Source organism: Urocitellus parryii, chromosome 7 (genome assembly GCF_045843805.1).
Source record: "Urocitellus parryii isolate mUroPar1 chromosome 7, mUroPar1.hap1, whole genome shotgun sequence".
In the NCBI taxonomy this organism is placed as follows: Eukaryota; Metazoa; Chordata; class Mammalia; order Rodentia; family Sciuridae; genus Urocitellus; species Urocitellus parryii.
The window spans coordinates 74,485,922-74,508,673 of record NC_135537.1 but is presented as its reverse complement, the minus strand read 5'-3'; the positions used below and the strand labels follow the sequence as shown (position 1 = coordinate 74,508,673).

The following is a 22,752-nucleotide window of genomic DNA, read 5'->3' as shown; positions in this document are numbered from 1 at the left end:
AATGTTTTGAACATAAAGGGATGCTGTACTTTGTCAAATGCTTTTTCTGCATCTATCGAGATGATCATATGGTTCTTATTTTTAAGTCCTGTGGGTCTGTTCTTTCCCATACTTTTTGAAGGAAACTGGGCTGTTCAAATAACCTCTAGAATGTTCTGGGGACAGTAACCTATAGCATATTCTCTTTTACTTGACATTAGAGATCCTAGGAATCATCCAGTTTTCTCATCTATGAAAATAGATGACCATTAAAAAATATTTTTTTTTTATCCTCCATGGCACTGGAGAATGAACCCAGGGTTTCACACATTCTGGGATGGCAGGTACTCTACCACTGAGCCACATCCCAGCCCTCAAAGAAAGTTTCCAAGTCACTTCTCCTTCCAAAAGTAATCAGTTTAAATATTTTACTTAACTCTTGGTTTCCATCTGAGATTACTAATCAATCCAGTTAGATCAGTAAAAATATTCCTTCATATCCTGTTCCCTTTGTTCCCTATTTATTAGCATGGTAGATGGTATTTGCAAATATGACCACAAAATTATGTCCTATTGTTAAATCAGAAGGCATGAATGCTCTAAGTTTTATTCTACCTGCAGGAAACACCAGACCACTGGTCAGACTGAAACCATTTATTTCTGACATCCAGTGCAGCAGCTACAGCGATATCTTGTGTCAATTCCCCGAACCATAGTTCCATGGTGTCGTGAATAGAGAGCCTAAGCGTTCTGTGCAGGCAGTTGGATATATTAAGGGAGAGAAAATTCCCAAATTAGGAAACTCTTTTATAGGGCTGCATATCTTTTCTTCCAGCAAATGAGAAAGAGGGGGGAGGGGAGGGAGAGAGGGAGGGAGGAAAGAAGGAAGGAAGGAAGATAGGTAGGAAGGAAGAAAGGAAGGAAGAAAGAAACTGAGAACCTATCTTTATTCTGGAATGTAAGCAAATCTCCAGGGAGGGGAAGGAAAGGAAAGGTGTTACCTTTACTCCCCTGGTTCATCTGGAGAGAATGATATGTCTTCTTCACTGCATTGTAATGTCTCCTTAGAAAACCATTTTATAAATGTCTTTGCTCATTTATTTGTGCAGGGGCATGAAGGATCTCAGAACTCGGAAGGATTTTTTTCTTCTAGCATCTATTCCATAGGCTGGTTTATAAAAGGACCTTGACACATCTTCCTAAAAGATGTAGAGCCTTCTCTTGCTAGGCCAGCCCTTTCTGCATGTTCTCACTAATAGAAAGCAGCTAAAGCAACACTTTAGCTTCCAAGAACTTCATCTTCTGCTTTCACATCTTGGATTAATCTTTCTTGAAACCCAGTCCTAATTTCAGGAAGAAGCCCAGGAAGTTATTTTCCCAAAGAAGGAACTGAGGCTCTGGCAGCCCCAGATGAGTTCTTGACCTGTGGCCAGCACTTGACTCTCTGTAGACCAATCTGACTGGTAGGAAACCACATAAACTTTTTACCCTTCAGAGTTTCCAGAATTTGAATATGCTATTCCTGCAAAACATAAAGCAGAATGAACAGCTCTAAAAAAGGCAGGTGCCGGATGGTATGAGTAATTTTCCTCAGTGTAACTGACAGTTTGACAACAGGAGGTCTTTTATGTGCAATAATTACCCACAGGATTACTTCCTGACGTTTTTCACACTGTCCCATAAATTCACACTAATCAATCAGTTTTCTCATGGGATGAACACTGACCCGGGAACACCTTTTCAAGGAAGTATCTTAGGAATGTTGGAAATATATTGACTCATAATTTTTACTTCACAAAATAATGTTTTTATCATTGTAAGCCAATATTTCATTTTGTGATTAAGCTGGTAATAAATGTAGCTATTTTCATACTCAGAATTAGAATGCTTATTTCACTAAATGCTACTGAACCATTTCTTGGCAATACTAGACCTAAAAGCAGATGCATAGCATGAGAAGTTCTTTGAAATTGCACAGGGAACTGTTATGATCATGAGCTCTTTCAGTTACTAAAAAACAATTCTGTAACATTATTGACAGTGACAGATACAAATAAGCCTTCTTGTCTGTATTTTGGGATCCTATAACTAAAAGGAAGGACCAAGTAACCAAAGCTATACTGTTTTTTTTTTTTTATCACTGCATCCTTGATAGCTATTTTTATGTCTGGTTCAGTTTCACAAACTTCATATCCCTTAAAATTTCAAAAGATTTACTCTAAGATAGAGATTCATATATCCTTCTAATTTCACAATAGTAGTAGTCTTTTAAGGAAAAAAAGCCCCTCATAACCTAATTTTAGATATATTTGATTTATAGTCCTAAAAGGATTAAGTTTGCTTTTTAAATGTTTTCAATATATCACATAAATGGAAATGAGTAATGTGTCATATTCTTCTGTCTTCTGTATTATCTTTGTATAGTTCTATGTTCTGGGTTTTGAGATAGGATTTTTGTTTTCTATTTTTGGAGTGTTTATTTTGTGCTATGTCAGATGATTGCATATGCAAGAGGTGTCTGCATTTTTCAATGTGGAGGTTTTTAAATATGTCCACAAATAACAAATAACCAAGGTAGACCTTAATTCCTCTCTCCTTGAGTAAGAGCTAAATTTAGTGACTTTCTTCTAACAAATAACATGTGGTGAAATCACTATGGATGACTTTTAAGAGTTTGTCCAAAAAAGCATTACAGATTCCTCCTGCCTCTCACTTTTTCTGGGAGAAGCCAACTGCCATGTTATGATGACATTCAGGCAGCCTAGCGGAGAGGCTGGTATAACATGGAATAGAAGCTTTTGTCAATAGATACAGGATCCAGACATCTTTTAGGAGGGCCCTCCTGATCCAGTCCAGCCATCAGATAACTAACTGCAACCATCAACTTGATGGCAACGTCATTACAGACCATGAGTCACCCACAGAAGTTGCTCCCAACAGAAGTTATAGGAAAATACATGTTTGTTTTGAGCTGTGATTTTAGAATAATGTTTGATCTACTTTAGATTACCAGTATACAGTTCATACATTGTTCTGTAAGGTAGCTACTCACAGAACTTTCTCAGGATGGGCTTCCCTTTCCCTTAATAGTAAGGGTAGGAATGAAAAGGGCAATATCTATCTCTTGTCTCTTATTGGGATTCTCAGCTTCTTTCTTGTGCTGCTGTTTAACTTCTAAATTCTGCCCTGATATGATGGAAAGTCCTTAGTATTCTGTGTAATTTTTCTGCAGCGTTAATATTGATGCCACTTTTCTGACTGTGGATGTACTTATAAAATGCTTTCTATAAAATGCAGTGCAAGAATTAGGAAAAATATTTCTAACATAAAAGTAATGAGCAATATTTTTTCATGAAAATATATTCTATGAACTAGGGATAGAAAGAAATTCCTTCTGCATGGTAAAGAGCATTTATTAAATTGTCAAAGGTAGTATTTATTAGTGGTAAGAGAGAGAACACCGCCCCCCCATCTGGAAAAAGAAAAGGATGACTGCTATTACCACTTCTATTTAGCCTTTTACTGATAGTTGTAGATAGAGCAGTATGCAATAAAATAAAGGCATCCAACATAAAAAAGGAAGAAGTAAAATTATAATTATACATGACAAGATCTCATATATAGAAAATCTTAATGGGTCCACAGCAAGGAAAGTATTATGCTTAATAAATAAAATCATCAGTGTTGTAGGATATAAAAAATGACTAAAAATTACTAAAAAAGCACTAAAAATCATTTGTATATATCTGCAATAGAAATAATTCAAAAGTAAATTTCAGAGAACAATTTTAATGATAATAGTATCAACTTCTTGGGAATAAATTCAACCAACAAGTGTAAGACTTGTACACTAAAACTATAAAATATTTGTGAAAGGAAAAAGACTTACCAAGGTGGAAATATATTGTACACTTATGGTATTTGAAGTTTTAATATTGTTAAGCTGGTAATACTTCTGAAAGTGATCTACAGATTCAATGCAATACCACCAAATACCAATACCTTTTCTGCAGAAATAGAAACACTTCTGAAAAGAATTTCAAGGGACCTCAAATAGCCAAAACAATATCGAGCAAGAGCAAAGTTGGAAAATTCACATTTTGATTTGAAAAACTGTTATAAAGCTAATGTAATTACAATAAAGGGATATTGGTGTAAAAATAGATAGGAGGTAGGTTTACAGCTCAGTGCTAGAGTGTTTGCTTAGCATGTGGAGGGCCCTGGGTTCAATCCCAAGCACTGTAATAAAATCAATCGGTAAATAAAAAAATCTTACATACATACATACAAACAAATAAATGGAATAGAACAGATAAAAATGAATCCATACATCTATGGTCAATTATTTTTCATTAAGGATGTCAAGACCATCCAGTGGGAATAGTCTCTTAAACAAATGGTGCTATGACAATTTGATGTCCAAATAAAAAAGAATGATGTTTTATTTTTACCTCACTACACATACGAATTTTAATTCAAAATGGTCTAATGGCCTAAATGTAAGAGGTAAAGTTGAAACACTCTGAGAAAGGAAATGTAAAAGTAAACTTTATGTCCTTGGAAGTTTCTTAGTCAATGGCTTCTTAGATATGAGATTAAAAACCACAAGTAATAAAGAAAAAAAACCCAGATAAAATGAACATCAAGTTAAAATTTTTTTTGCTTCAAAGGATATTACAAGAGATGAAAGATGATCCACAAAAGAGGAGAATATATTTGCAAATCATATATCTCATAAAAGTCTATACCCAGAATATATTAAAAACTCTTAAAACTGAACAACAAAAGGCAAACAATTAAAAAATGAATAAGGAACTTGTGTAGACAATGGTCCAAAAAGAGATACATAAATAGACAACAAATACATGAAAAGCTGTTCAGTTTCATTAGTTCTCATGGAAATACAAATTAAAACCAAAATGATATACTGTTTTACATCCACTTGGATGGCTATGATACAAATAATGAAAAATTGCAAGGATCTGGTAAGAATGTGGAGAAAAATTGAATTCTTTTTGAGTTGCCGGTGGAAATGTGAAAATTATTTAGCAGCTTTGGAAAATACTTTCATGCAATTAGAATTATTTTGTGATTTAGCAATTTATTCGTAGGTATATGCCCAAGAGAATAGAAAACAAAAGTAATTATACAGATGTCCATGACAGCACTATTCACAATAGTGAGAAAAGTGGAAACAACGTCCATCAACCAATGAATGAATAAACAAAGTGGTGCATTTAGCACAAAAGGGAATGAAGAACTGATGCATGTTATAACATGGTGGGCCATCAAAACATTGAGTTGAGTGGAAGAAGCTAGACACAAAAAGTCACAGCTAATTCCATTCATATGAAATCCAGGAGATATAAATTCAAACAAAGCAGAATCCTGGTTGCTAGAGAATGGGGAGCAGGGAATGGGAAATGATTGCTTAATGGGTGCAGGGTTTTCTTTGGGGTGATTAAAATGTTCTGGTACTAGATAGTGGTAGTTGCCCAATACTGGAAAATTACTCCATTGCTACTGAGGTGTATACTTTTAAAAAAGAAGAATTTTATTTTATATTATTTTACCACAATTAAAAAAACATAATAATGAGCCATTGTGCTTTGTACAACAGTAGGGATACTATTCACATTTGTAGTTGCTATGAATTTATATATTTATTAATTTTCTAACACAAAAGCAGTACAATGTTTTCAGGGAGGAACTTATAGGTCCTGTATCTATTTATTCATACATACATACATACATACATACATATGTACCCACTCCCACATGCATTTCCTCCCCCTTTACATAGGAACCTACATTTTCTTGATAGCACTATTTGTAGGTGTTTCTTTTCTAGACACTAGACTATTTTGGTGGTAAATAGATACTTTCTCTAATATAAATCAAATTTATCTGAAAATATATAGAAAGGTATAATTTTTATGTTTATCCAGTATTTATTAATGTGCTACTGTGTATCAGGCATTGGTCTAGTTATATAATTACCTTATAGCTTACTACCTTACTGCACTCTCATTAATTATAGTAACATATTGGTTATACTGTCTCTGTACATATATGAATGTACCAGAGTGAATATCCTGTGGATAAGATGCTTCTTATTTTGATAAACATACCTATATGTTCCATCACTGCTAATGTTTCTATGCTATTAGATTATTTTTGTAACAAAAATTCCAGAAGAATAGAATTACCAGATTAAAAATAAAGAGTATTTTAAGTCTCTGTACATATTACCACATCTCTTTCCAGAAGTTATATAAATTTGAATCTCTTCTGTTGTGTATGAGTAATCTTCACCTTAGTATACCCTTACCACTAGGGCCAAAAGAATAATAATAAATGCATTGAATTTTATTCTCATACAAACTTGAAACATTTAAATGTAACTTATTCTCTAATTTTAAAAAGTGAGACTAGGTTTTATTTTTTCATAAAGTGTAACTTTAGGTAAAGTGACCATATACTCTGTTGTGACTCAGTTTTCCATCTGCCTGGCGTACCCCTTCACTCTCACTAGTGTCCTGGTGGGATGATCAATTCTACAGGCTAATGCATCTTTGAAGATTTTCAGTTTCAGTTTCAATTAAAATAAAGTGAGAATTTAAAGAGAACTGTTTCATAGTGGATATAGCTTCTTGACTCTTAAAGCTTTCAAGAAGAACTTATTTAAAAATTTTCATTGCTGTTTTAGTAAATAATTTACAGAGTATGTCAAAGAGGTTAATAACTTTTCCCCTTTGCCCTGCAACTTTAAGAAAATGTTCTTGGACTGGTTATTTCCTAATTCCCCTTAAAAAAGAAAAACATAACCAGCTCTAGAAATTACCATCTCTGGATTTTCTTTGGTTTCCTTAGCCATGTACTCAGTACAGATAGAATTATTCTACTTTTTTTCTGTTGCTAGTGATTGACCAACACAGTTTTTAAGTCATGTTTCTCAGGACTATGTGGTGATGATTAGCAGTAATTCTTTTCTTTGTCTGATTCTCTGGTACTTTGGCCTAATAATAGATATGAAAGAGTGTCATTATTTAATGTGTTGCACTAACTATAGAGTGGTTACTTTGTCTTCTGTCCAGCTCTTATTACTTATTTTAATCTTTATTGGTGAATTACAATTGTACTTAATAGTTACCTTCGTTTTTATATAATCATATATGCACACAATATAACAATATAAATTTGTCCCTGAAATTCTATGAAATCAAGAGGCCATTGGCTTTACCATTCTGTTTTCTGAGAGGATTGTGAAGAACCGTCTCTGTTTTAAGTTGTAAATGAATGGGCTCTGGACTGGAGCACATAGTCAGCGCAGCCCTCTTTTACTGAGAACTTTCGTCTCTGGATACAGAAGGAAATCTTGGGGAAAGAGATATAAGAGAAAAGGATTCTGGATGTCTCAGAAATACATCCAAATTCTTTTAGAACATATCCTGAAACTCTTTGGTTTTTAGTATGTAGTTTAAGACAGGGAACACCTTTATTAATTTGTAGTAAATCATGGTTGTTTGTATCACTAACTGCTGAAATTTCCAATTTGAGGTTGCACAATAGAAATGTTCCTTTCAAGTTTTTTGTGCTGCCTGTGCTTGCAACAGTTATGTGTTTAATCTCATTTTTTACCTGAGAAGCCTTAAAAAACTTTATGTACTATGCCACCACTACGACCATATCATCCCCTGTTAAAACCATTCATTCTGCTAGTGGCCCAGAGCAGTGTACCGCATTTGATAACTTAAACCTTAGCTCTTCCATAATTCCTCTTTGTCCCCCATGAAAGGCTCTGGAAAGAAAGCCAGTCCTATGTCTACAAGCCACTTCCCTTATTCCCTCCTGGTAGTGGGAGATAGCTTTGGAGGGATTTGAAGTAGAGTAGAAACACTGGCAGTAAGTGGAAGTCAGACTTGAGGCATATAGAAGAAGAGTAGAGAACAAAAGGACTTTTTTCTTTTTCTTTTTGTTTGACATAACCAAAAAAGTGGGGGAGGCTTGCTTACTTAGAACTTGAGGGAAAGGTACAGAAGGTTCACTCGCTTCCCGTAGAGGGGTCAACGGCAGCTGTATTTTTAGGGGTATCTGCTTAAGTTTATATAATCTTCATTTCTGTGGCTGCTCATTGTTCAGATGTTTTCAGCTTCATTTCAATTCTTTCATTCACATAGGAGTGCTTTTTCCCTTATCATACTTTTTCCTTGTACTCCATGCAACTCCAGAGGCTCAGATAACTGTTGTAGAATTCCTCAAAAATAGTGTATTTTTTTTCTCTATTGAAAATACTTTAATTTCCTGAAGCTCTCATCTATCACACTGACTTGATTATAATTTTACTGGAAAAGATTCTATTCCTAATATATATTTTTAATTAAGAGTCACTATTTTAAGCTTCCACATGCAAGGACATTCTCTACTGTGTTGAATTTCTCAAAATAGAGATGCTTGATTTTTTTTTTCCCTCAACAGTAGTCAAGGTTTCAGAGAGTTCAGTTCATGGTCAGCTGGCTCCAAGGCAGGAACAACATGGTGGAAGGGCATGGCAGAGGACAGCTGTTGAGCTCATGGGAACAGGGAAGGGTAGACAGGTGGATGGTGGAGGGAGAGAAGTAAATCTCCAACTAGTAATACTTAAGGACCTCCATTTAAGTACCACTGGCCAATCGTTCATTCAGCCCATCCAGTTAATCCAGCAAATGGATTATCCATTAATGAGGTCAGCACCCTGATCGTTGCCTAAATGTCTCATCTCTAACCCTTGCCATACTGGGGACAACCCTTCCAACACATGAACTTTTGGGGACATTTCAGATCGACAGCGTAATACACACAGAGTGGCTGAATGAAAAAAACAAAAACAAACAATATCCAACTCTTTGCTACCTACAGTAGACTCATTTCACCTGTAAGAATACACATACTGAAAATGAAGAGATAAAATAAGATATTCTGTGTAAATGGAAACCAAAAGTGTACAGTAGTAGTGATACTTACATCTGATAAATTAAATTTAAAGTACAAAATCTGTAAAGTGACAAGGTCATTATATGACAATAAAAGGGTTAATTCAACAAGGAGATAACAATTGTAAATACAGGCATGTCCCACATAGTGACATTTTGGTAAATGTCAGGTAACATATACAGTGGTGGTCCCTGAATATTATAATAGAGCTGAAAACTTCTTATCTCTTGCTAATCTTGTAGCTACTAGAACTCTGGTAACATCTTTGCACAATGCCTAATTTATGTGTTTGTGGTGATACTGCAAACAAATCTACTATGTTACTAGTCATATAAAAACAGATCCAATTATGTATGGTACATAATCCTTGTTCATGTTACTAGTTTATGTATTTTCTATACTTCTATTCTTATTTTAGAATGTATTCCTTGTGCTTATATAAAAACGATTTTACTATAAAGCTGAATGCTATGTTATGCTGGTACTAGTCATACATCTAGTTTTATTGTATTTATTGATTGCATCAAGAGCTCATGTTGAGCAATTGACCTAGACCATCTGGATTTATAGAATTGTATTTTCTTGTTTGTTCAATGACAGTATCACCTAAGAACACATTTTTGAGGAATGTATCCCTGTGGATATGTGACACATGATTATATGTATCCAAAACGGGAGGTCCCAAATATATAAAGCAAATATTATTAGTTCTAAGGGAGAGATAAATTACAATACAGTAATAATAGTGGGCTTCAACATCCCATGAAAGCAATGTTCAGATCATTGAGACAGAAAGCCAACCAAGACACTCCAGATTTAAATTGAATTCTAGACCAAATGGGCCTAACAGACATTTATAGAGCATTCTATCCAACAGCTGCAGAATACAAATTCTTTTTTATTCTAGGATATATGTGGGTCCACAAAAGAAATCTTAACAAATTTGAGAAGTTAAAAATCAATTCAAGTATCTTTTCTGACTATTATGGTATAAAAATAAAACGGGGAGAACTTCAGGAACTTTACAAATACACAGAAATTAAACAACATGCACCTGAAAATCTCTGAGGCCTTGGTCTGGACAATGATATTTTTGAATATGACCTCGAAAACAAAGACAAAAATAAAAAATAGACAAGATTACATCAAACTATAAAGCTCCTGCATAGCAAAGAAAACAAAGAGACAACCTACAGAATGGGAGAAAATATTTACAAGCTACATATCTGATAAGGAACTAATGTGCAAAACATTGAGGGAACTCAATAACAAGATAAGAAAAACAAATATAAATAGGTGTTCAAGAGTCATGAATAGACACCACTCTAATGAAGACATGCTAATGGGCAACAGGCATACAAAAGGACACTCAATATTACTAATAGATAAATGCAAAATGGCTATTATTATATAGACAAAAGGACAAGTGTTGGTAAAGATGTGGAGAAAAGGGAACCCTTATTCACTGTTGGGAATGTAAACTAGTTCAGCACCAAGAAAAACGGCATTGAGGTTCTTCAGGATATTAAAAATAGTACCTGTAGAACATTATGTTCAGTGAAATAAACCTGGAACAGAAAGACTAAGGTGGAGTTTAAAAGAGCTGATCCCTTAGAGAGTCAAGGACAGATTAGAATGGTGGTTATCAGAGGCTGGGATGGTTAGAGAGGAGTGGAGGATAGAGAGAGATTGTCAAAGATACACAATCACAGTTAGGAGGAAAAATAATATGTCTAGAATAGGCAAGTCTATGGAGACAGCAGGTGAGTAATTGCCTGGTGATAGTAGGGTTTGAGGAGAAAGGATTGGAGGGGAAAAGAGGGGAAGACAAATTGGAGTGACTGCTAACGATGCTGAGTTTCTTTCTGAGATGAAAATGTTCTAAAATTGGTTGTGGAAATGACTGCACAGCATTGTGAACATTGTGTGTTTGTTTGTTGTACTGGGGATTGAACTCAGAGGCATTCAACCACTGAGCCACATTCCCAGCCCTATTTTGTATTTTATTTAGAGACAGGGTCTCACTGAGTTGCTTAGTGTCTTGCTTTTGCTGATTCTCAAAATTCTCCTACCTCAGCCTCCCCAGCTGCTGGGATTACAGGTGTGTGCTGCCACATCTGCAATCTTGGTTTTTTTTTTATGCTGGGAATCAAAGCCAGATCTTTGCATGTGTAGACAAGTGCTCTACCCCTGAGCTATATCCCCAGGCTGCAATACTAAGCCTCATTGGATTAATGGGTAAATTGTACCACATGTGAAATACATCTAAATAAAACTGTTACAACACAAAAATAAATAAAATAATTGTAATAATTTTTAGAAACAGATAAAAATAATGTCTTTAGAGTTTTTATGGATTTATATTCTGGTATTTATAAAATCATTAGGTCAAATTGACAATTGAATTAAATTGTGAAAATTATAGTTAGCACATTTGTAGTAATAGTTCCTTAGTTTTCAAATATTTCCATCAACTCATCAGTTAACATGATTAGAACATCATCTGAATAACATTCCTTCGGGAATTACTGCTCTGATTTTATTAATGAGAAAATGAAGACAGAGAGATACAAAGCGATTTGCCCAAGGTTATTTAATGAGTCAGTGTCAGCCTCAAAGTCCGAATTCTTGCCTCTTAGTTTTCTGCTCATTTCAATAACATCCTGACCCCCCAGCATTATCTATAATTACTTATCACCACTGTTTAGTTTTATAAAGGTCCTTAATTCTTAACCATTAAGATGCATTTTATTAGGTAGACAAAAATAAATTAGAGATTAATTAGGCCAAAAGCTTTCCATTTGGAGTCATATGTTGAACTAATCTTCAAACCTTTTACTTTTAGAAATATGACTTTAAGTGAGTAGAAGATCATTTAAATATGTAGTGGAATCCTTTTAAAATTTGGAATTCTGTAGTCACCCTCTGCATCAGACTTTGCTTTTAAAAGGGTTTGCCCAAGTAATTAACTGGAATAAAAATATAAAGATAGAATTTATTAATCACATTTCTTAATACTAGATGAATATATATGTATATATACATATACGTATATATATAAGCCACCTAATTTTATATATGCATGTATATATATATATATGTGTGTGTGTGTGTATATATATATATATATATATATATATATACATATATATATGAAAACATATGCATAACTCTATATTAGAAATTGGGATCTAGGGAGCTTAAATTAGTGAATAACCCCCATAATCCTCCTTCACTTGATATTGATTAGCTTACAATTTTGAGTTAATACAAAATGGGCTATGTTGACAGTGGTAAGAAAGGAAAAATAGGTTCATTTTAGAAAACCAAAATGATCATTCAACAGACACTGTATAATGTATGTTACATATTTCATATTATGTATTTTATATAAATACATGTGTGTATATTTAGTGTGTATACACACACATACAACACAAACTTCAGCAACTCATTAGGAAATGTAATAAGTCCTGGCTCAAGGAATGATGCAAATATGCCTATGCAGAAAAAGTAATATATTGTATTATGAATAAGTAATATATTGTATTATGAATTTTCACAAACTAAACATACTGTACCAGAGGCATTTTACCTTTCACTAATTACAAATATTTTTTTTAAGAGAGAAAGAGAGAGAGAGAATTTTTTTAATATTTATTTTTTTTAGTTTTCGGAGAACACAACATCTTTGTTGGTATGAGGTGCTGAGGATCGAACCCAGGCTGCACACATGACAGGGGAGTGCGCTACCACTTGAGCCACATCCCCAGCCCCCTAATTACAAATATTTTATTGAAAGATATAAAATGTATTGTTAGGAGAATTCGATTACTTGCTCACATTTTAAAATGTTTTCTAGGACTCTTTGATGTTATTTTCAATAAAGGAAATATATGCATTTTCCAGAGTCATGAGATGAGGCATCTTTCTCTTGGTATTGACAATGGCTTTGTCACTGGAGTGGTGAGTAGTAACTTTTCTCTTTGACATATATAAATAGAATTGCATCTGCATAGGATATATTTTTCTATACAATACTTTTATACAATCATCAAATTATATTTTACTTTGGCTGATACTTAGTGCTCTTTATAATTTTCTGTCTTTTGTTTCATTTATTTTTGAGATTCTGGTGCATAAATGATCCTACTTTCTAGCAAATGAAATTTAAACTAGAGGAAGTAATACCGATTCTCTAGTAACATTGAAACTTTTAATGAGCTTTCCAAAGGACTTCTGACTTCTCAATGGCCCCTTTAGGGAACATATTATCAGGAAAGAAAGAAATAATCTTGCCTAGTTATGGTTTGTATTGCTTAGACTAGTATGAAATGTAGCTTTTAATATATAAAATTGTCTTTAAAATGAATGCTTATTATTTATCTTGAAAAATGAAACTGGAGGATAATTGACATGCGCTCTTCTAATTCTTATTATGTATTATAACATTTAAACCTAAAATCTGCCCCATGAGAGAATCCACTCTTATCACTGTTTAACAGAAGCAGCACATGATACATAGAAAGATTGAGTTGCTCACAAGATAATAAGGGTGGCTGCAGGAATTGAACACAGGCCATCTGACTCAAGCTACAATTTCTTCACATAAGGTTATACAATTTAACATAATGATTTGAGCTCATAACATGTTATTTAATTTAAGGGAAAATACTAATGTAATTTGTAGCTCTGCAATTTAGACTGGCATTGATCATTCAGATGTTCTCCATAACGGAATTATTCCTCTGCTTTGGACTTAGCATAGTATCTTATATTATACTTCATAGTACATATGTCCTATTACAAAGCCCATAGTAAATGCTTAATAAATATGAAAGTAATAGGTTTGGAATCTATACAGTTGAATTGAGATTTGAAGAAGTGTTCCATTATTATAATTTTCTAAAATAAAGTTAAATCGAAGCCTCTATCCCACGAGGTTGCACGAAGTTGGTGGGAGATTCTCTCTTAGTTATTATGAAAGTTATTATTTTTTTTTCCACAAAAGATTTTACCTATCATGTGGCCTTGGAGTATCTGATGTCATCCTTTATATGCTGGTCACTATGATAGACTTATAAACCATCACATATTTTCTTAAAGGTAAACAGCTCTACTAATAAGAACAAATAAAAGATATATTAATTAAAAAAAAGATAAACAGCTCTGTCACTCCCCCGCCATATGCAGGATTAAACTTTGCTGAGGTTGTCCCTAGCATCTTGGGACACTGTAGGGAGAGGCCCTGAACCCTGAATGCCCTGTTACATGACCTCCCCCCCCCCCAGTTTATCTACTGTTTTGAAAGCAAAATCTGGAAATGAGGTAAGACTTTTGTTTCTTTCAGGTTTTGGTTCCAAATAGTCTTGAGTTAGGAAAACTCAAATGATTAAATGAAAACTAAACAATGGTCAAATACACATTAACGTCTCATTAACTCATTCCTGCTACTAGTCTTATTTTTTATTGTTATGCAACATCTGCCTTGGGTCCTGCGAAATCAAGAGAAGAAATTTTTGGAGGAAGTCACTGACAACGAGGCCAATAAAACCAAGGAATAAAAGTAATTAAATTGTAAAAGCATGCCACTCTATAAATAGAACAAGGACTGCCTAGCATGAAGTAGATCTGTATGCACATGTAATGTCAGGACATTTTAAATTTAATTGTCTCTTGCTAATTCAGAGCCGGGTTTTAATTTTTTTCCCATCTTCTTTTAGGCTTGTGGTGGAGCCTCCAGTGAGCTGCGGGTGCTTTCTCAGCCCAGCCGCTGCTCACTTCTTACATCAGCAGCGGTCCCTGGCCACATGGTGATTTTTGATCGTCATGGAAAAATAGCTGATGAGTCCTCAGGAGGCTATGCAAACCTTTCAAAAGAATTTGTGATTTTTGTCAAGGTAAAATGGAAGAAAGTCATCAAAGTTTATATGGCTAAGTACCTACTTTCTTGTCTTTGTTGAATAAAAAATTTGAGAATTGAGTCATAACCGCAGTAATGAAGTCTCTTTCCACTAGGTGGCATTGATGCCTATATCCAGTCTGTTTACCCAGATTTTGAAAAGCAAATAGTGATCATGGCGTCAGGTGCAATGAAACTGGGATGGTAGTAACATCCTAGGTCCAGCTGAAGTTGGAGGTTAAAACTATGGATGTGGAGATTCTTAATAAAAAGTTAGAAAATACTGCATCTGGTTGTCAAGAAATGTATACATTAAACTTTTCTGATTGTTAGGATTAATACACTTTGATTATTATGCATATGTGATAATTTCCTACTGTTTATGTCTCTTTACAGTGTTTATAAATTTATTTAAAAAATAAGATTTCATATTAATACACTACTTATAATTTATGAGACTGCTTATTTTACTAGAACTTTAATAGTGTTGCACCACAAACAAGACTACACTTAATCATCCTAAAGACATTGAAGATACTATTTTCTGTATTTTAAGGTAAAGGTAAAGAATTTCAGGGATAATAAGAGTCTTGGCTTATATAGTATAATTAGTAAATGGTGGATTATGACAAACCAAACTGTATTTGCCATTAAAATATTTTATATAACCTCTCATTATTATTTTTCTTAAAACAACATAATTTTAACTCAGAGCATATTATTTAATAATATTTACACATAAGGATTTTGTAAATGTATACATCTTTTAAAATTATTAGACATTTAATATTTCATTTCACTCTTACATGAGATATTATAATATATACTTTGACAAATGCCTTTGACCATATTTTTTTATTTTCTTAGCTTACAAAATTAAATATTGAATTTAAAGTTTTGACTATGAAACTTTTAAGCTGCTGGGAACATAATATTGACTCTTTTCCCCCCCAGAAATGTATGTGTCTTACTCTTGTGAAAGTTATGCCAGCTATGAAGTTAGAGGGTCTAGACAACCACCTGCCTCTGACGCCAGCCTCAATGTGTGGGGTTCCCTGAGAACACTATAATTAATTAATCACTGGAAGGAACCACAGCATCATTGAGAGTGATGAAACACACAGTTACAGTTGATTACCGTGAAGGATATAGATTAAAATCTGCCAAATAAGGAGATTCATAGTTCAGAGCCTAGAAAGAGCAGCAAAGTGGAACTTTTAGTTGTCCTTTCCCCATGGAGTCAGGTCAGGGTTACTTACTCAACACTGAGGTGATGACACACGGGGAGTATTGTGTGTCCAGGGAAGCTCACTTGAACCATGGTGTCCAGAGTCTTTGCTAGAGTTTCATCATGTAGGAAGTTCGGTGACTGGTGGCTGATCTCAGTCTCCAGCCTCTTAAAGGTCACTTGATACCTTGTGACCCAAAGTTCTACACCCTAAATGTCTGGACCATGGACCCAAGGCAAATAAAGCACTCCCATCAGGCTTGACACTCCAAGAGCTGACAAATTACATTTCTTACTACCCAACTCCCTTCAGAAGTATAGGCAAATACCTATCTCATTGACCTCTGTGTTGAGTGTGGTTCCAAAAGAGAAAAGTCTCTGACAATTTTCTAGAGGAATAAACATTTAATGTCAGCTTTTTAAAAATTTATAAGGATGAATTACTTTTCCTTGTTTATTTTTATTTGCATCTTACGATTTGTCTTTTACCATTTCTCTACGGAATTAGTGTATTTCTAGTTAACTTTCAAGAGCTTTTAATATCTTCCTCCTCAGTTAATGATTGCATAGCATTGACTGAAATATACCTTATTTGTGTTTGCTCTCTCTTTTCATGCATTCTTATGTACATACTACTATTCATAGAATGCATTCCATAATTCAGGTACTCTTACAGCATAGTCTTTTTATTCTACATTAATATAGTGTTAATAAAAATAATATTGATGTAATATTAAAATTATTCACTAATGGTGACTATTGTGAGAAATAAAAAGTCTGATGATCCATTTTCAAAATACAGTATTTAGCTTGGAATGTAAAATTACTGAGGATGTTGAAAGAAAACAGCCAATGGGGAAATAGAACAAATGGTTACTAGCAGTTAATACATGAGTGACAGATTCACAGCCCCTTAAAAAACAGGAGCTGAGGGGAAAAAGGGCTGACCTGACCAACAAAGATAAATAGCACAAGTGCACTTCTCCCAAGAAGACCTTCCAGCCACAAGAGAACAAAGGGAGTTAGGGCAACTAAAGGTACATTTCTTTAAATAACCCAATAGGAGACAATAAATCCTAGGCAACCTTTGGAAAGACTACACCTCATAATACTCAACCAATGAGGATCCTGGGGGGAGAGAGACCTTGCACACTAGGGAATAAAATGCTAATTATAATCACTCTGGGTGCTCCTGCTCATCCAGACACCTGATCTTGCAAGACCATCAGTAAAAGTCTCATTTTTTTTTGCACTATTTTATTTATCACAGTCCATTCTTTGGGTTTGTGCAGGTGAACTTGTTTCCTATGCTGTGAGTTCCTTAAGAGAAATATTTGCATGTGTGTGTTTTTACCTGTTAAAAAGATCTCTGTAAATCTGATGCTCAGCCTTCAACTTGCAATAATGGTTGAAGTAAATTGACCTCCTTTTGTTTAGCTGTTTCTCAGTTACATTATTTCTTTTGCTCATTCTCAGCTACTTAGCTTCTGGTAACATCCTGATCACTGCAGCCTCTGTGAGAGAATTGATTCCATAGCCAGTGCAATTTGAGCCTGTAATTTACTGCCTTTCTGTTGTTTGTTGCTCTGAAGGGGGTGTTCCTCAACAGTGCTGTGGTTCTCCTTGCTACAAGCTTGTGCCAGGCCCTGTGTCTCCAACCTGATGGGACCTGCACTGGAGCAGGAAACCAGTCTGAAAAATCCTACTGGAAAGTGCATAAAATCAGCTCTGGGATTTGCATGTTTGAAAGTGTGAAAAATGCACGGATGTATCTGAGGATTAAGGATGGTCGATGTGATGGCACAGTAAGCATCTGCTCTTATTTTTCTCAGCACATGTTTAAGACATTTGCCAGCAACAGACACAAAAACACCACTTTCTGAGGGTTTTGGTTTTTCATTTTACCTACAGATATTTTGGAAATTGGATGTTATGTGGTGGTGATCCCTCTTGACTGTCATTTTTAATAAGTAGGGAGACAGTCACATGCCTGGTATAATAATAGAGAGATTCCGACTCTCTGGACAGTGCTTCTGAAATATAGTTTGCATACAAATTACCTGGGAGTTGTGTTAGAAAGCAGATTCTGATTTTGAAAGACTGAGATGGGAGCTGAATGTCTACATTTATAACAAGCTTTCAGCCTTTGCTGCTGATGTCCAACCACAAACTGCTTTTTCCAAATCAAGGCTCTAGAAAAATCCCAGTTCAACAGTGAATTCTTACCGCTCCTTTTAGTGCCTGGATTTCCACCATTGGAAACACTATACTTTCATTATGGAAGAAATTTTGAATCCACAACAAACTGGTGACCGTTGTCAGGCAAAGAGTCTGAAGGTATCTCTGGACATCACTCATCAGCATCAAGTGGGGGTGGGGGTCATGTTGAGCTGAAGCTTGGGACAGAGTCTGAAGTTCCTTGGCTGGTGATCTCATGACATGTATGCTGGGTGGTCTCTATGATGTGCTTCAGTGTTCCTTCTTTTGTACCTCTTAGATGGATGTGATTGCATCATTCATTAGCCTGGTGTGTTTGGTAAATCCATGTGTCTGCTGGCTCTAATGTGATCCAATAAGCCCATATGTTGGTGTGCCCCTGATTTGATTTGATAAGTTCACAGGTGGTAATTTTTTATTAGCTCAAATAATTTACTTATGTAGTGTAGGCTTTTGCTGGAAAGATGGTGGTTATTTATATGCAACAAGGTACAGAGTCATTCTACCCTGGGCACATGTACTCAAAATGGTGTAGTTGAGGGCAAGTAAAGTGCAATAACTCAGGGACAAAATAGAGTAACTAAGAGCAAGGTACAGCCTGCTCTAGACATGCATGCATAACAATGAGGAAATATCATTTTTCACTTTTGCTGTATCTGACCAGGAATCACTAGACTCTGGAATGGCATTGCTGTTGAAAATAGAATGATAACAATCCTCTTAATTACTCTATTTTCGTATGTTTAGAGGCGATGATAAAGCATGCTTATGCTCTCCACAGGGATTTAAGATGCATTCAAAGGTATATGATAATGCAAACTCCTATCACTATACTTGAAAAATCTAACAGTGCCTCAGTCCTGGTTGCTACTCAAAAATGCTTATTGTAATAAATTGAATTTAATGAAAGCATTACTGGTTCCAATGTGTTTGCCATTGTACATTTGAAAACATTTCTTACAGGCAAACACACATTTAAATCAATTGATGCTGATCTTATAACAAATGTTTCTATTTCTGTTACCATAAAATTCTTATTCTGTAGGAGTAAATCTAATACATTTTGATGTAGTAGAGATTCAAGTTAGCAACAAACAGCAAGCAGTTCACAAGGGACAATTGTAAGGTTGTTAATTTAAAGAAAAAAAACCCAAGACTCAAAACAACATAGGTGGAACTTGCTAAGCATGAGTACAAAGGGAGAGAAAAAAAGACGTAGGAGTTGTAGGAAAAATAAGCTCAGTGTACCAAAATGATCAGTGCACCAAAGTGATACAACAGACACACCCCACACAAACAGGATGCTTATTCATGGACAAGAGTTTAGTTTATAGAAATTAGGAAATATTCTGTCATTGCAGTTTATCTAATTTATCTTCTTCACTCAAAATACACATGTAAATAAATTTAAGATGAAAGGAAACTAATATTTGTAAGGAGTTGAAATATGAAAGCTTTGTGTGCTTACATACACACACACACACACACACACACACACACACATATTCAAAAAACTCTTGAGACCGAGGAAACTGAAGTAAAAGGGTTTCTTGAACTGTTATAGGTATTAGCCCACTAAAGGACAGGTCATGGCATAAATTCCCTCAACTTCTAGGAACAAAGTTAGAGAGCAGTCGGAAGAATGTCTGTTGGACTTGGAGCTTAATATTTCCATATCAAAAATTTGAGGAAGGAAAGCACAAGTTGTACATTGAACCTATATTAGCTGTGGAAAAAGGTGGGCAGGATAATGCGAAGAAAGCTTTGGGATAGGACAGTTCATAGGTGAAGGTGAAGTGCCTGCTGCTTTTGGATGGGTTGAGTTGTGTGGTACCCAGGGGTAATGCTGGAATTCAAATTAAAGTTTTACTATCCATCCAGAAATGTGAAAAGCTCTTTTGTTTTGGCCCTTAGCTGTTAACTGATTCAATTCTCCCAGCTTTCTTTTGTTTCTTTCTCTAGCTCTAGTGATGTAGGCCATCCCAGAATTCTGTTTTCTTTTATGGATGATGAGTTAGGTATATACGTTGTTAGGCCAGTAGGATGAGAAGTATAAAATTCAGTGAAAATCTTACTTAGTTTTATGTCAAGAATTATAAACTGTGTTTCATTTAAGCAAACATTTTTAAAAGAAACTTATTTTAATAGAATTGTGCTGTATACATAGCCATATGCAAGATAAATTATTTTGTTGGAATTTCCTGGAAAATGATCCTACATTTTGTTGTTATTATAGACTGGAGTTTATGTGTTAGTTTTGATCTTTAAAGATCAAAAAATATGAAAAAATATTTGAAGAAAATACGGGGGGCCCTCCAGGAGAGCAACAGAGACTTTCTCCACTCAGGAACAAATATGCTTTAAGAAAGGAAAAATCATTGAGTGATTGATTCATCTTGGGAAAGAGAAGGCTGATGAGTTGCATTAACAGTACTCTATTGTGCAAAATGTGTATTAGTAGGATGAAAGAGTCTTGTTTGTCTTGTTCATTAAAATATCACAGATCCTACCGTAAGACCTGATATTTTGTAAGTGCTCAACAAATATTGAGCGAAAAAGAAGTTAAAATATCAATTGAGTAATGGTAACTAGGACTTATCCTTCTGCAAAGGAGCCAAAGAGAGAGAAATTGGCATTAGATGTTATATTAGCCTGCAGTGGTGTGAGCATGTTCTCCATAGTGGCTTTGTTCAGTTAGGTATTTGTTGCTAATTATTAACAGGGCAGTGAAGAACACTTCTGCATTCAGAACTCACATATTTTAGTTCCCACCTACTTCCTTTTAACTAGTTGATATTTGGATTAGGTGTAAATAAGATATTTTTAAATGAGAAAAGGACAGATGGAATGAAGGGAACTAGAAATGTTTATTGTTTTAAAATTTAGTTCTGTTAAATCTAATTTTCATTCTTATCACTAATTTCACTTAATGCAAGGTTAATAATGTCATTCCTTGAGGTGCTGTTGGAGGAAGCAAATATGTATTAGAAAGAGAATACTGGCGAATCTGTGATCCCATTCAAATTTGGTTCAACTGCTTGTTTGAAGGATGAGGGGAGGCAGCTGAATTGAGTGGAGTAGGAAAATTGGGAGAAGTTTCTTGGAATTATGAATTTCAGAAAGAATAATCCCACTTTTTCAAAGAAGAAAGAGGAAGACATGATAGGAACAAGTTATGAGCTTAAATATTAGCAAACAAGAGAATTTTTTTTAAGAGCCAATAAGCATTTATAGTGTCTACTGGGAGGTAGAAATTGCTATAGTAAACATAGTAAGGCATCCCACCCTCTCCCCATCCTTAGGAAATTTGTAGTCTGAAAGGGAAAATGACTAAGCTTCCAACAAACAAACCTTCGGAGGACACACTCAAGCCATATCCAAACCACAGCAGTGTGCAAGTTCAAATGAGGCTGATGCTGTTGTCTTAAAATTTCAGGCCACAAGGCTCTTGAGACTCCAATGTAGCCTCTGGTTTCAAGATTCCCAACTCAGTGGCCAAGTTGTCGCAAGTACAATCCTCTCCTAGGCGTTAGTCTTCTCAGTCGTTGTGTCTGCTACAGAAGCACAAGATAACGCTTGGATCTCCTGATGTCTTTGTATGAGCTGTGGAGAATCTAGAAAGCTATTATCAGTGTCATCTTCTCAAATTCCTTCCTCAGACATTTCAAATCCATCTCATGAGCAGCTCCATGTTACTCTGGTACTAGGCTGAACATCAGGATAGTTTAAGAGAAATTTATAAATTTCTGGGGTGATGCTTTCAGCCCTTTTATTGGAGATTCTCCACTAAAATATATGGGTGTTTCTACTACCTCTCATTTCTTTTCTACACTAAGAAACAACTCCATGTGGGGTTGAAATAGGACATTCATGTTTGCTTTTAGGACATTTACTCCAGGTCCATACTCCTAGCACCGATTGGCCTTCTCTTCCTGTGGGGTGTAAGTTTCCTCTGTATCATATAGAATATCCACCTACTTACTCATTGTTTTCCACATTTAAACTCTGTGGTTTACAGTCATCCACGCTTGGTTCTAGGTATATTAAATCCGATTTTGCAATTTCTTTTAAAAATCATTTTATCTTTCAGTGAAGAAAAACACCTTCCTTTTGATGATTTGCTGAAGACTTCCTGTAGCCCTTATAATTGTAAACTCAAAGTTTAGGACAACTTTTTTTTTTTTTTAACCTGGATTCTACTTACCCATGATACAATGAGCATTATTGATCTGGTAGGTAAGGGAGCTTTGGAACAATAATCAATGAAAGTATATTTAATAGTCAAAAATACGATTCTTATTTTAGACTGTGATTATAGTGATCCAGGTGATGGGGCATGTTATCTGAGAAGTAATGAAAGAGAAGATTTGCATCAAATTTGAAAGACACTGTTGTGGAGTGTCGAGAGCCATTGGTGGGTTGTGTGTGGACTAGGTCCACATCTCAGCCTAGT

General features: G+C 34.9%; 1 protein-coding gene across 1 annotated transcript in view; it reads left to right on the top strand.

Moving 5' to 3' along the window:
* The window catches only part of Rp1 (RP1 axonemal microtubule associated), a 163,758-nt gene that overhangs the window by 76,756 nt on the left and 64,250 nt on the right, over positions 1–22,752 (top strand). Inside the window, exons 12-14 of the mRNA XM_077801313.1 lie at positions 12,815–12,906; positions 14,676–14,852; positions 17,675–17,887. Of these exons, the coding sequence (XP_077657439.1) occupies positions 12,815–12,906; positions 14,676–14,852; positions 17,675–17,887 (482 nt within the window). The remainder of the gene's footprint in view (positions 1–12,814; positions 12,907–14,675; positions 14,853–17,674; positions 17,888–22,752) is intronic.